The sequence below is a fragment of the Thunnus maccoyii genome, chromosome 1, assembly GCF_910596095.1.
Source record: "Thunnus maccoyii chromosome 1, fThuMac1.1, whole genome shotgun sequence".
NCBI lineage: Eukaryota > Metazoa > Chordata > Actinopteri > Scombriformes > Scombridae > Thunnus > Thunnus maccoyii.
Genome location: NC_056533.1, coordinates 17,032,225 through 17,045,793, shown reverse-complemented (window position 1 = coordinate 17,045,793; position 13,569 = coordinate 17,032,225). Strand labels below are relative to the sequence as shown.

The 13,569-nt window shown below is 39.1% G+C and overlaps 1 protein-coding gene across 5 annotated transcripts in view; it reads left to right on the top strand.

Moving 5' to 3' along the window:
• Positions 1-13,569, top strand: part of galnt2 (UDP-N-acetyl-alpha-D-galactosamine:polypeptide N-acetylgalactosaminyltransferase 2) — a 59,744-nt gene that overhangs the window by 41,736 nt on the left and 4,439 nt on the right. For 3 of the 5 annotated variants that reach the window (XM_042408859.1, XM_042408877.1, XM_042408894.1), the window contains 11 exons: positions 27-94; positions 208-273; positions 438-559; positions 2,390-2,477; positions 4,187-4,274; positions 4,384-4,487; positions 6,921-7,047; positions 10,478-10,570; positions 11,581-11,664; positions 11,941-12,094; positions 13,349-13,468. In XM_042408859.1, the coding sequence (XP_042264793.1) occupies positions 27-94; positions 208-273; positions 438-559; positions 2,390-2,477; positions 4,187-4,274; positions 4,384-4,487; positions 6,921-7,047; positions 10,478-10,570; positions 11,581-11,664; positions 11,941-12,094; positions 13,349-13,468 (1,114 nt within the window). The remainder of the gene's footprint in view (positions 1-26; positions 95-207; positions 274-437; positions 560-2,389; positions 2,478-4,186; positions 4,275-4,383; positions 4,488-6,920; positions 7,048-10,477; positions 10,571-11,580; positions 11,665-11,940; positions 12,095-13,348; positions 13,469-13,569) is intronic. The other 2 variants (XM_042408869.1, XM_042408886.1) reach the window with 1 other exon arrangement.

The window sequence follows — 13,569 nt, the reverse complement described above, 5'->3', positions numbered from 1 at the left end:
ATATCTCCGTGTTTCTCTTGGTTCAGTGTCTTGAAAAAAAGTCCTCCTCACCTGGTCAGAGAGATCATTTTGGTTGATGACTACAGTGATAACCGTGAGTAACGCACGAAAGCACATTTTACACTACAAAAATCAAAAGTAGGAGTGTAAATGCTTATGTAATGTGTGTATCATTAGTGTGACACCTGTTTCCTGTGTGCTTTCTAGCGGAGGACGGAGCGCTGCTGGGGAAGATTGAGAAAGTGCGCGTGTTGAGAAACGACCGCAGGGAAGGTAATTAGAGGAAGAAGAAGAAAGTTTTATATCATTTTAATCCCCAAAAAATCATCTCACTGATATTATCCCTTGTTTCTGATACGGGATGAAATCTTTCTGTTTTGCAGCAGGACGGTGGATGTTGATTTGGTGGTTTTTGTAACTGATGTTTTTTTCCTCAGGTCTGATGCGTTCAAGGGTTCGCGGTGCAGATGCTGCCACCGCGCCGGTCCTCACCTTCCTGGACTCCCACTGTGAATGTAATGACCACTGGCTAGAGCCGCTACTGGAGAGAGTGGCAGAGGTACACACACACACACACACACACACACACACGTAGAAATACACAGAACACAAACACACCTTCATACATTAATACAGTATATTGTCATGACCTGGAGTGAAGCAAAATTCAGGTTTACAGCACCTTTAGGATGTAAAGAGAGACATAAGAGGTTGGTTCAGCTCAATGGTTTAAGAACATAGTACTATAAGTCTAAACACCAACACACACACTGAAGAGCAGCTCTCCAGTCAGTGAAGTCACTCTGGTTTGACCTCTTTTGTTCTTTAAAGACTGTTAGAAATAAAATAAAAAAATTGCCCAGCTTCTTTTAAAAGTGATGCTTAAGGGAAAAAAAACACATGCTAACAGTCTTCAGCTGTTGTTGTGTTTTCTGCAGCACTAAGAAAAATACACTGACCCAACCATTAAATGTCCTAGAAACGCCAATAACACAATGAAACAGTTTTCCTGGTGGATTGTTCCCTTACTGTATCGCATTATTTTAAAAATCTACCTCATCGCAGTGCTTAAAATGGCCTCATAATAGGGACACAGTTTGGTGATTTATATCTGTGGAAACTTTGTTTTTTTTTCCCTGTCCTCCTTCACTCAGAGGTCAGAGGTCAGCGAGGCACCCCTGGAGCTGGCTGGCAGTCAGTGTCTAGTTAACACGCATATGAAAAACAAGGAGCACATGATGTGGCTTCAATAAAACAGGAATGTTTGGACTCTCACTCTCAGTAGAAGAACATTGTGATAGATGTAGAAATGCATTCTTTGTAGCTGGAAATGTAAGTATATAAACCAGTAGCAGTAGATCAGTACTTGCTCTAATGTGGTATTACTTTTAAGTTATTTCTGGAAAGAAATAAAGATGTAATCACTTTTTTAGGTGACAAGATGGTTTGGGTCTTTTTACAGTCATGACAAAACAGTTTTTATTAAAATACAGTTGTCAATCCAAGACATTCAGTTTTAAAAAGTCTAAGTTTTCACAGATTTATGTTTCCTTCTGTCTGTACCACAGAGAGCTGCAAAAGGAAAATCTTAAAAACCTTAAACAGAATAAACATAAACAGCTTCATTATAGATTTACAGTCTATTTGTATTTAGAGTGAAGCCTTTTAGTAATGACTTCAGAAGGAACTTCTTGGTTGAATAAAATCTTAATCTGAAGTGGAATACTGCATGTAAAATGGAGGTTGTGCTTTAAATATTTATCTGATCTGACTGAAAATTCCCCCGATTCTGCATTTGATCCTCCCAAAAGTGTTTTTTTTTTCTTTTTGTCATTCCCATGTTAATAAATGCCTGGAGCCAAATTTTAAAACATTTTGCCTTCAGAGTAGTTGACTTTGCTCTGGTTGCACTGCTAAATAATAAAACACCCCGTACAGAAAAGATCAGTGTGTGTGTCGTATCAAAATGTCTCAGCCTGAGATATAAACTCAGTATCTGGGAGCTTGTTTCTGTAATTGTCATTGCAGCCACTTGAGCAATCCTTTCTCTAAACTGTTGTGGCCCTGTCTTTGTGTTTAAGGGTTTGATTTGGAAAAAAACTGGCTGCTCTGCTGTCATTTACTTTATAAACACAGTGATAAACCAAATGAAGAATTTAAACTAGATGTATGAATCACTGGCGTCAAGGGGAATATTTACTTCACTCTGATGTCCCACAAAACATGCTTAAGAACTCAGAGCGGTCTGTAGCTCTGCTTATTTTCGTCCCTTTTGACACGACTTGTGAGGCTCATGAATATTTTTCATGAGCCTCATTCTTGGCTATTTCTGATTTTGGCACCTTAGAGTTTGTCTGAAAAGTTCTAATGAATTATTTTTGTTTTTCAGGATAAGACCAGAGTAGTTTCTCCTATAATTGATGTCATCAACATGGACAACTTCCAGTACGTAGGAGCCTCGGCTGATCTGAAAGGAGGTACGGTACACAAGCAGAGAGAGAAATGAACAAACACACACACAAAATCCTGTGTAATTCAGTGAGTTTAGTGGTAACAAGGCTGTGTGTAATGCTTTCAATGACAGGTTTCTAGCAGCACTGATACCTGTTGTTTCAGCATCCAGAGTGCTTCATAAACAGTTTTAACTTGAGTGTTTTTACACACACAAGACACTTAATCATGCTAATTATGTATTGAACACCGTCAGCTGACTGGACATAAACTTGTCTCTCACTTACAGATTCTAACTTGCTTTTGAGTATGTTGTATTTTCCTGCTGAATAAGAGACAAAGTAAACTCCAGTATGTCAGTGTACCATATGTTGTAAATTCACTTGTTCAGTTGTTGGGTGTGATGTTGAAATGACGGAGCTGCTCACATCTGGAAAGAATTGAAACAAACTGGACTGAAGTGAGGTGGCTCCAGCAGCATGTCTGAAAACCAAAAATAAGTAATTCAATCTTTGGTTTAACATTTTACTTTCTCTTTAACTTCATTAAATTTTACACGGCATGTTACATTAATGCAATTCTTTATGTATTATTTGTACATTTGCATACTGCACACACTGTTTGCAGTATGAACATTTGCATATTTCCAATATATGTAAATTATCTTTATTTTAAAATCTAACAGCTTTTTTCAGGTTAGAATATATTTTGCATATTTTAATTGTAAATTTCTGTTTCATATGATTTATGATTACTTGACTTGTGGTACTTGTACTTTCTCTTACTTTGCATATTTGGTTGTCATGCACCATAGCACCGAGGCAATTTCCTTGTAAATGCAAACCTGATTCTGATTTTCTAAATTTGAAACTAGCAGCTGCGTTTCAGATCCAGTCTGACTGACGTCTGTCTGTTCCTGTTAGTACAAAACTATTAAGTATATTAATGGTATGATAATTGCCAAAATTGTATTTAGTACTGTGCAGATGAGTAGTGTGTAATAGTGTATGATGAAGCTCTCTGTACAGTCTTTTACATTGCTTGTAATTTACATAATGGTATCTGATATGCTGCATTCATTCATGCATTGCTCAGCCATTTATACTTTGACTCTGCCTTTATTCTACATGTATATTTTTCTACATTTAATATTTACTATTTATATATGTACATTTCACTTTACTATGTGGTTATATATTCTTGTACTACTTGTATACATTTATTTTACTATGTTAAGGTAAGATAAGATATACTTTATTGTTCCCAAGGGGAAATTTGTCCGGTCAAGTGTTACACACAGCTACATATAGAAAAATAAAGCACACACAATATTGGTACATAATCTCCATATGTACAGACACAAGAACACAGGATAGATTCATACATAATACACTATTGTACCACAGTACATAGCATTTACACTATTCCTAAAATAATAGAAAACAATGACCAGTGGTCAGTAAAGTGGCAGAGCATATTTATAATAATGAAAACAGTAAAAGGTTTAAAAAACAGATGTGAAAAGAGGCAATGTCCATAAATTACATATAGAGAGTCCTCTCTCTGCTGACACATGAACACATACTGACATGTAAAATCAGGCAACTACAGATGTATGCAGTTCACTAATATACTGTAATCCTGCTCTATGTAATTATATAACAACAGTGTTCTTAATCCCAACTAATAGTCATGATGATGGTTTTTTGTGTTCGGTGTGTGTGTGTGTGTGTAGGTTTTGACTGGAATTTGGTGTTTAAATGGGACTATATGACTCTGGACCAGAGACGAGCCAGACAAGGCAACCCCATCGCCCCCATAAAGTAAGACACTCACACTCTAAGACAAAGCCCCTTACACGTTCACACAAGTGTTTATACACAACTGACACACCAGCAACCACTAATCTCCCTCTTTTTTCTGCCCCTCCAGGACTCCTATGATAGCAGGAGGTTTATTTGTCATGGATAAGGACTACTTTGAGCAGCTGGGGAAGTATGACATGATGATGGATGTATGGGGTGGAGAAAACCTGGGTGAGTGTTGCAACTGTACAGATGCAAATTCAGTAGAATCACAGTAGACTGATGATGGTGTTTAGGAGATTTAAGTATTACACAGTAATGGGAGACCAGTGTTTCCCATACAGTCGCTTCTTGGGCGGCCCACCCAGGTAGATTAAGACCCGCCCAGGTAGATCAAATCCAAATTCAAAACACAGATTTGTCCTGTTTTCTTTGTATTAACTGCTGCATTAGTTGGGTGTATTGAATGAATGAAAAGGAGAAATGCAGAGGAGGAAAAGGAAACTAAGAGCGTCTGTTTCCAGAGTAAATCATCTATCGAGTGTCAGAAAATAATGTTTTATCTCTCTCGTTCACGGGCTTTGTTCTCGCTACCGCTGCTCCCTCCCCTCGCTCGACCATTGCTGCACTGTCTCTCTCTCTCACTCATGCTGTCAGCTCGCTCACTCTCTTTTTCTCTCATCTTTTTTAAAACGAGTCGGGAAGCTGACAACAAAGTCTAACTTTACTTTTAACATTATCAAAAGAAGAGAAATGTCCCCTCATCCTAAACTGGTCCTAAATCGATACTAGAGCACTTCCTTGTTTTGTGAATCCACAACAGCACTGTGTTGGCTGTGCGATCTTTCAGGTTTCTGGGATCTACAATCTCCCAGGACCTCAAGTGGGAGTCCGACATCAACACAGTCATCAAAAATGGCCCAGCAGAGGATGTACTTCCTGCACCAGCTCAGGAATGTGTAAACATACTTGGCCAATAAAAATGATTCTGATTCTGAATTAAACGATACAAAAGTTGAAGCAGCTGGTTGTGTTTGACCAATCAGTGATGGTTATCCCTGCAAACCCCGCCCCCAAAGTTCCTGTATTTTTGAAAAGTACTACCCCTCCAGCAGGGACTTTTTGCGGGGTAAAACAATCTCCCTAGAACTTCATTTAGACCCTGGTCCCAACGGTGGAAACGCAGGTCAAGGAACTGAGTTCTTCAAAAGTTTCTTAGTCCCTGAGGAAAGATCTTGCGGAGGAACCGAGGCTACAGTGGGACTCTCTGTCATGGCTGAACTGTCAAAACATCTAAGCAGAGTCTTCAAGTCTCAAGGAGTCAGCACTTACCACAAACTATTCAACACCTTAACATCACTACTGGTACTCTGAAGACAGGACCCTCCTGAGAGGAAGACTGCAGTGGTGTATGACATCATCATTACATCACATGTGACAACTGTGAGGAAGACTACATCAGTGAAACAGCAAGGACCCTGAACAAGAGGCTCAGTGAACCAGAAACAGACATCAGCTGTATGAAAAAACTCCATCCACTGATGAAGGCCGAAAGACGTGGGCGAAAGCTCTATAAATGTTCCCAATAAGAGGACCTTGAGTGTTTTTTAATTTTTTGTATTCTCCTACAAAGAACTCTGTAACTTTGTTATTCATAAACTTTTGTTTGACTATTTTTTATTACTGATCCGGTCCGTCACACACCATGCCACCCACCACCACAAGTAACTTCTCAACTTGTGGGAAACACTGAAGACTAAACTGAACTGAAACTAAAGCTACTATACACATGAACGATTATTACGTTTGGCTGCTGTTATGATCTGATCTCTGCCTTCCTCCTCCCTGACTAGCAGCCTCTGAAGGTGAAACGGTGACTCAAGTTTTTTTCCAGATGCTTTTAGTCTCAAAAAGGCACATATTTGAAATTTCTTTCTGACATATTTTTTGTGTGTTTGTGTGATGAGGCTCAGAAAACCACAGATTTCTGCTCATTTATGAAACCCTGCCATGAGATTAGATACTAAAGTAGCACCAAGGATGCGTCTCACACTGTGATCTAGTGATGAGATCATCTGTGTTTCCACGCCAAGAATATGACAACTAACAGAAAATCCTTCATAACCGGGTAAAAGAGTCTTCCAGAGTGCAGTTTATCTTAGAGAAATGAGAGCGTTAATTTGATAATAAGTTTGTACTGAGTGAAAACAGAGATAATGTGCAAACAGTACAATGATATAATAACAGCTGCGTCTCCCTGTTGCCTTTGTTTGAAATCATTTTGGAAATCGTTAAGAATAAACAGTGGACTGAATGATTCATGCTTCTCTTTAGGAGGTGTAATGATTCAGAACTGGGTTGACAATTCAGATATTGGTTTACTTGTGTGCTCATTTTGACAACACTTATTCAATGGTGGAGAGGGAATCTAACAATATCAACGTTTACATCTTTCTGCTTTCATTAATTAACTGTGATATTTTTATAGAAACAGCTTGTTGGAACAAAGTGTTTATCACCTCTGTGCGTGCGTGTGTGTGTGTGTGTGTGTGTGTGTGTGTGTGTGTGTGTGTGTATGTGTGTGTATGTGTGTGTATGTGTGTGTATGTGTGTGTGTGTGTGTGTGTGTGTGTGCGTGCGTGTGCGCGCGTTTGTTTGTTTCAGAGATCTCGTTTCGTGTGTGGCAGTGTGGTGGCAGTCTGGAGATCATCCCGTGCAGCAGAGTTGGCCATGTCTTCAGAAAGCAACATCCATACACCTTCCCTGGGGGCAGCGGGACTGTGTTTGCAAGGTAACACAACAAACACACACAGACCGTTGAACACTCATTAATCACCAAGAGTCCACCCATCACACTCATACATTTATTTAGTCAGATGTCCTGTTCCTGCCACTCGTGTTGTCTCTCCTGGATATCCTGCACCTCCTCCTTTTAATAACATTGACATTCAGGACATTATTAGTTCTTAATGTTTGGGTAGCATAACCGACAACAACAAAATATTTACATACTAAATTTTGAGAATTAATCATGATTGGATGTGATGACCAGGTAGGGGTAGACATACAGGAAGATTTTCTCAGCTAGAGCAAGTTATTAAATTGAGTGGTGTGACTTCATTGCAGTACAATCTTTAAGACCAGGTAAAGAGGATGTTTAAGCTTTAAGTTTAGAAGTTCCTTCTTGACACTGGAAACAGCAGTTGACAAAGATCTATTTAGTAGCTGTCACATGATATTTAGCTGCAGATGGAGTTTGACCAGTTGTCATGTAATTGTCGAAATTTCCATTTTTTTCGGAGATCACGTGATGTGATTGAAAGCTCCAGAGCAGCTACTAAATAGGCCATGTGGTGAGATTGTTTTTGCCCATTTTCAAGGTCAAGAATGAACTTTGAATCTCAACTTTTTAGTCAACATGCATGAGATGTCCTTGAACAAAAAGTTCAACATTTTGGGAAATGCGGTTATTCACCATCTTGCAGAGAGTTCGATGAGATGATCGGACGGTTTTGTTACCTCTGAACAGAGCCAGGCTAGCCGTTTCTCACTTTTCCAGTTTTTGTGCTCAGCTATGCTAACTGGCTGCTGGCTGTAGCTTCATATTAAACAAACAGATATGAGAGTGGTATCAGTCTTCTCGTCTAACTCGCTGTAAGAAAGAGCTAATTTCCCAAAATGCTTCAATTTTTTATTCTTTGAATTCCATGACAATAGGTCAAACTCCATCTGCTGGTGGAGATCATGTGATATGATAAAAGACTCCAGAACAGCTACTAAATGGACCTTCTCTCAACATTTTAGCTGTAACATAATATTATGATAACCGTAACCCTGCAGGCGACATCTAATCTAATATCAGTGTTTTAAAATATTGCAAATCTCAACCAATAATTATATTTTGGTATGTTTTTACTGTAATAATGATTTTCTTTGATAATCTTTTTTCATTTGGGTTGGTTACTCACCCTCCCTGCAACACTCACATTTCTCTTCATACTGAAATGATTTCTGTTATTTTGGTACTCAAGCCACTTGCATCAAGCACTGTTGTAAACGCTGGAACATACATTATTGAGTTTTACCACAGCTCTGAGAATTAAACCCATGCTACATGATTAAAGCCTAGCGCAGACAATTAAAAAACAATGTTAAAATATAGAAGATCAGTTCTGAGAGCTGATAAATGGGACGACATAATCACTGAACATCGGTAAATGGGGAACATGATACATGGAAAGATATGGATCTCTGCTTTGAAACACTCCAACCACAAGTAACCACTCCTGGAACAACAAGCCTGACAAACCCTCATGGCCCTGATTAAGAACTTATGGGTAGATCAACAAACAGATAACAGGGAATTGAAAGTGGCTGCGGTTTCTCTGGTCCTCCCAGTGATGTACATAGCAGAGGGAAAACAAGAAAAAACAAGAAGTGTAGGGAATAATAGACCAATAAGTATCTGGGTCATCAGCTCATCATTGTTTTGAGATGGTTGTGATGTCTTTTCAATGACAAATGCAGTCTACTATTACTGCCTGTAGCAGGCAAGAATGTGACCAACAGGGATGCTCATGAAGTACAAATTAATCCAACAGTGAACAACGAAGGTTCACTGTCTTGCCACTTGGTTAATACTTCCAAACTATGAATTAGATCCTCAAAAATGGAGCCTGGGTCGTATGAATAGACTCCTGTGAAAACGTATGAACGTCAACATTATATCAAACAGTATAAGAGCTTATTATGACATGTTGCTATGGATGTGACCATTTTATCTGAGGCGCCTCCTCTGGTCCACATTCCCAGTATGTTTTTGTCAGTTGCATAAAGCTGAACACAGTCTCTTAAGTGGTGACATAATCCTCCTCAACAATTTAAGACATAATTTATTAATTGATGGGCGCAGTGCTGCTCTCGTGTATCAGCCTCAACGATGCAGAACAGCTTCATGCGTGCTTTGGGGCCGCTTCAGTTCATTACTTTGCCCTTCAGTCTGAAGAAAGCTCCAGACACCCTCCCTTTGTCTGCAGGTGGTCACCCCGGGGAGCTACAAGACAGCTCCTATTTTGTCTGCTTGGATGACATTATAGTTGCTCCTCTGGGAGCATCATTTCCCAGAAGTTATACTGGACATGTTGAGACAGGGCCAACTTTCAATCAGTATGAAGAAAAGCCTCTTTTGACACGTATAAAATTCCTTCTGTGCATTGTCTGTTGATGGATTGCAGGTGGATCAAGATGAACTACAGATATTTCTGCACAGGGCAGACTGGTTGCACCAGTTCACTTCAGACTTCTGCCAGAGTAAAGAAACATGTCATGCATGAAGTTATCCTGGAGTGAACCTTGGAATATTAAACTACTATTGCAATATTAAAACAGCACCTGGAGTCACCTTCAGTTGTAGTGAATCTGAATTTTGAATTACCTGCACTGGTCTACACATTCCAGTACTGATGGTCGTAGGTTTTTTTTAGGTTTGTGTCTTGACACGAGCCTCGGACCAGCACATTGTCTGCTTGGTAGAAGAAAAAGACAGATATTTGTCCAGTGTCCTTGATGAAACCACGTAAGGCAGCTTTCCCTAAACTCACCACAGTGACACTTAAAAGACTCACATTGTACAAGTTCTGTATCAGTCTAGAGCAGAATAAGACGAGTTATAATCTCAACTTCTTTAGCTGTTCTATGACCATCACTTTGGGCCTGTCTAATGATACAGGTTTAATTATTATACCTCATACAATTATGCAGCTAAATCCTACTTAACAAGACAAACGCTAGGTGTATAAAACAGTGCAATATAATGGCCCATAGGTAGCAACAGTAAATCAATCAAAATACACAGTACAACCAGTATAAACCAGTTTGAATTCAGTAATCTAGAAAACACACATGAACAAGTTGTGTTTTACGCTGACTCCAGTTGACACACAGTAGTCAGTTACATCATCAGAAAAAATGGAAATCTGTCAAAATGTCACTGGGCATCATGTCAACACTTTGCGTTGGTCGGCAACGCAGACTGTTGACCACTGAATACAGAAACTGGAAAAATAAACACACATTCACATTTGTCTGTCTGCCCAGAGGAACTCTGCCCTCTTATGGCTGTAGAGATGTATGAAAAACTGAGACATGAGAGCAGGAGAGAGTGTGTGTTTCTGTCTGTCTGGTGCCACACACACATTTTCCTTCTCTTACCTCTTCCTCAGGAACACACGGAGAGCAGCAGAGGTGTGGATGGATGAGTATAAAAACTTCTACTATGCTGCTGTCCCCTCAGCGAGAAACGTCCCCTACGGAAAGTAAGTGTGAACCCTACAGGAGTTGGATGGCTTAATGTAGCCAAATCAGAATACTACAAAGGCAGCCACATGAATAGGCATATTAATTGGACTGTCAATTAGCAGTATGTCAGCTGTAAAAGGAGCCATTTATCCCTTTTTATTGAAGTGACATGAAGCAGTTAATGTGGCTCAAAAGAGGCTAAAATGTCTGTGCCTGACTTGCACCGATCAAAAGACTGCAATATTATTTGATGTGCTGAGTGGAGTAGTTTTAAAATATACCAGGATGTGGCAAAACGAAGGAACATGGTGAACACAAGTTAATTGCAAAGCTCCATGAAAAGGGTGAATGGATATTTGACAGGACAGTTTCAGAGTTTTTAGTCACTAGTAGTCAGTTAATGTAGCATCCAGACTTATATCTCAACAACTATTAGATGGATTGCCATGAAACTTTGTACAGACGTTCATGCTCCCCAAAGGATGAATCCTAGTGACTTCAGTGATCTCTTGACTTTTCCACTTGTGACATTTGTGTTTGGAATGAAACATCTGGCCTAGCTGGGGTTGTAGGAGTTATACGTAAAGAACACCATAACCTACTGGTTTTGTTTAATTGTATTTTGTTTCTAATTGTATTATTTGATCCATGTATTAGTTTAGTGTTTTTGGTGTTTGGCGTTTTTAAATTTGTATAATAGCTTTCTGCTGCTTCATGCTTTTCATACTTTCAGACTTTTCCAGAAAACTCTGCACAACAAGAAGCCCTCTCATAGTCATACTTTGTAGCTCAAAATGAAATGCTTATTGTGTGACCTTGTGGGAACTCTTGGTATCTCCCTCCAGTGCCAGCCTCAGCAGTTATTTTCCCCCAAAGGATGCTGTCTCAGACATGCCCCGGGCATCTAATCTCTGCCCTTACAGGATGCCTGTGTAGGGCTATAATTCAATCAAATCAAACACATTGAGAACCACAAGATCAACCCTCTTATTCTCTCAGTCTGTCTCTCTCTCTCTCTCTCTCTCAGTATCCAGAGTCGTATGGAGATGAAGAAGAGATTAGGCTGTAAGCCGTTCAAATGGTACCTGGAGAATGTCTACCCTGAACTGCGGTAAGGAAATGAGAGCAGTTTATGTAATATGAGGTAACATTGTATGACAAAATACATAATATTATGTAATGAGACATTCATTTGGGAAAACATGGACTGCAGCTGTGGTGACACTAATGACTAACCCTTAGTAGCAATTATGACTCAAGCACATTATTAAATTTTGGCAGGTTAGCAATTTGTCACTTACATTATATAAATGTATGTCTGCATTGTAATAATTTCAGACATGATGACGTAAAGGTTATACTATGTGGTGTGTGTGTGTGTTTTCAGGGTCCCAGATCACCAGGATATAGCGTTTGGAGCGTTGCAGCAGGGGGGAAACTGTCTGGACACGCTGGGTCATTTTGCTGATGGGGTGGTGGGCGTCTATGAATGCCACAATGCAGGGGGAAACCAGGTAGCGTTACCACGACGACTTATACAGGTCAGCTTGTCTAATCATTGCTCTAGAGACACCTGGGTGGCAGGTGGTGGCACTTGTGGTGAGAGCACACCGGGGTATGTCAAAGGATTGAACTCATTTAGGTTTGATTTTACACACAAGGTCACATCTTTAGCTTTAACCAAGTTCATTCAAAAATTAGTGAACCCTGGTTTTTACACAGTTGAATGGTTTTTATTAGGGTCAGCAGCTGCAAACTTGCATGTGTATTAAAGTCTCAACTTGCATACAGAATTTAACATTTTTTCTGAGAGGCAGTGAAGGTTTCTTGGAGCACTCTGGATGTGGAGGACGTGTGTAAATGTGTGAGTGTGTGTGAGGACGTAGGAATGTAGCAGCAGTGTGTTAATGTCTGCAGGTTCTCAAAAAGTCATTCCTGAAATAGAACGACAGGTGTAGATGACTAACAGGAGAAAACCAGGGTCACTATGTTACAGATCATTGGCCTGACATGTCTGGTTTATCATTTGACAATGTTCGCCACATACTTTGTTTTTTCAATTATCTTTTTTTGTTTTTTTAAACTTTGCAGTGAAATTTGCTGCAACAGCTAACAAAGATGTTAAAAAGACATGAAAGTGACAATATGTTTTGTAAAACCACGTGTTTTGAGACAATGTTTGGTGTATGATCACATTTCTCTCTGTGGGTGTTAAGTAATTATAGAGTGGAGTATGATATGCTTCAATAGAGTTATTGATATGAAGTCACTCAACTTCACTGCTGTTATCATTTTAAGAAGTTAAACTCTGAATGTGAAATGCAAATCATAGATGGTGGCAAATACTGTAACAAAATGACGGTGTTCCTGTTTTTGATTGTGTAAAGATGGCAAACCTCAGATTTAACCAAACTGATTGAATATCTTTTATATCTTTTGATTTGATTGTTTTCGTATCATATTAATCATAATTAATAGCTGTCATTTCATATGTGGACATTATCTAAAACTTGCCACAATGTGATCTGCATTTTAAGAAATTTAATAACGGCTAAAATGTCTACAGATTTGAAATTTCCACTTGTATGTTTGGCATTGTAGCGCCAATGTTTCATGAGTCAGCAGCAACAAACAATTAAGGCAAACTTTTTGGTCAATGTTTTTGTTTTCACTAAATACTTATGGTTTCTTTAGTTTGTATATTTGGTTATTTTATAGGTAGATTAAAAAATTAAGTGAAATCTGTGATACTGTATGTTTATACTCATATTTTATCTACATTTCTTTTTGTGAAGGAATGGGCCCTGACCAAGGATAAGTCAGTCAAACACATGGACTTGTGTCTGACTGTGGTGGACAGAACAGCCGGCTCCCTCATCAAACTACAAGGTTGTCGAGAGAACGACAGCAGACAGGTGAAACATTGATGCTTGTTGTACACTTTTATCTTTAAATGAGAGCAAAACAAGACCGCATCTGGTGTATTTTTCGCTTTCACGGTAATTATCATATTTAT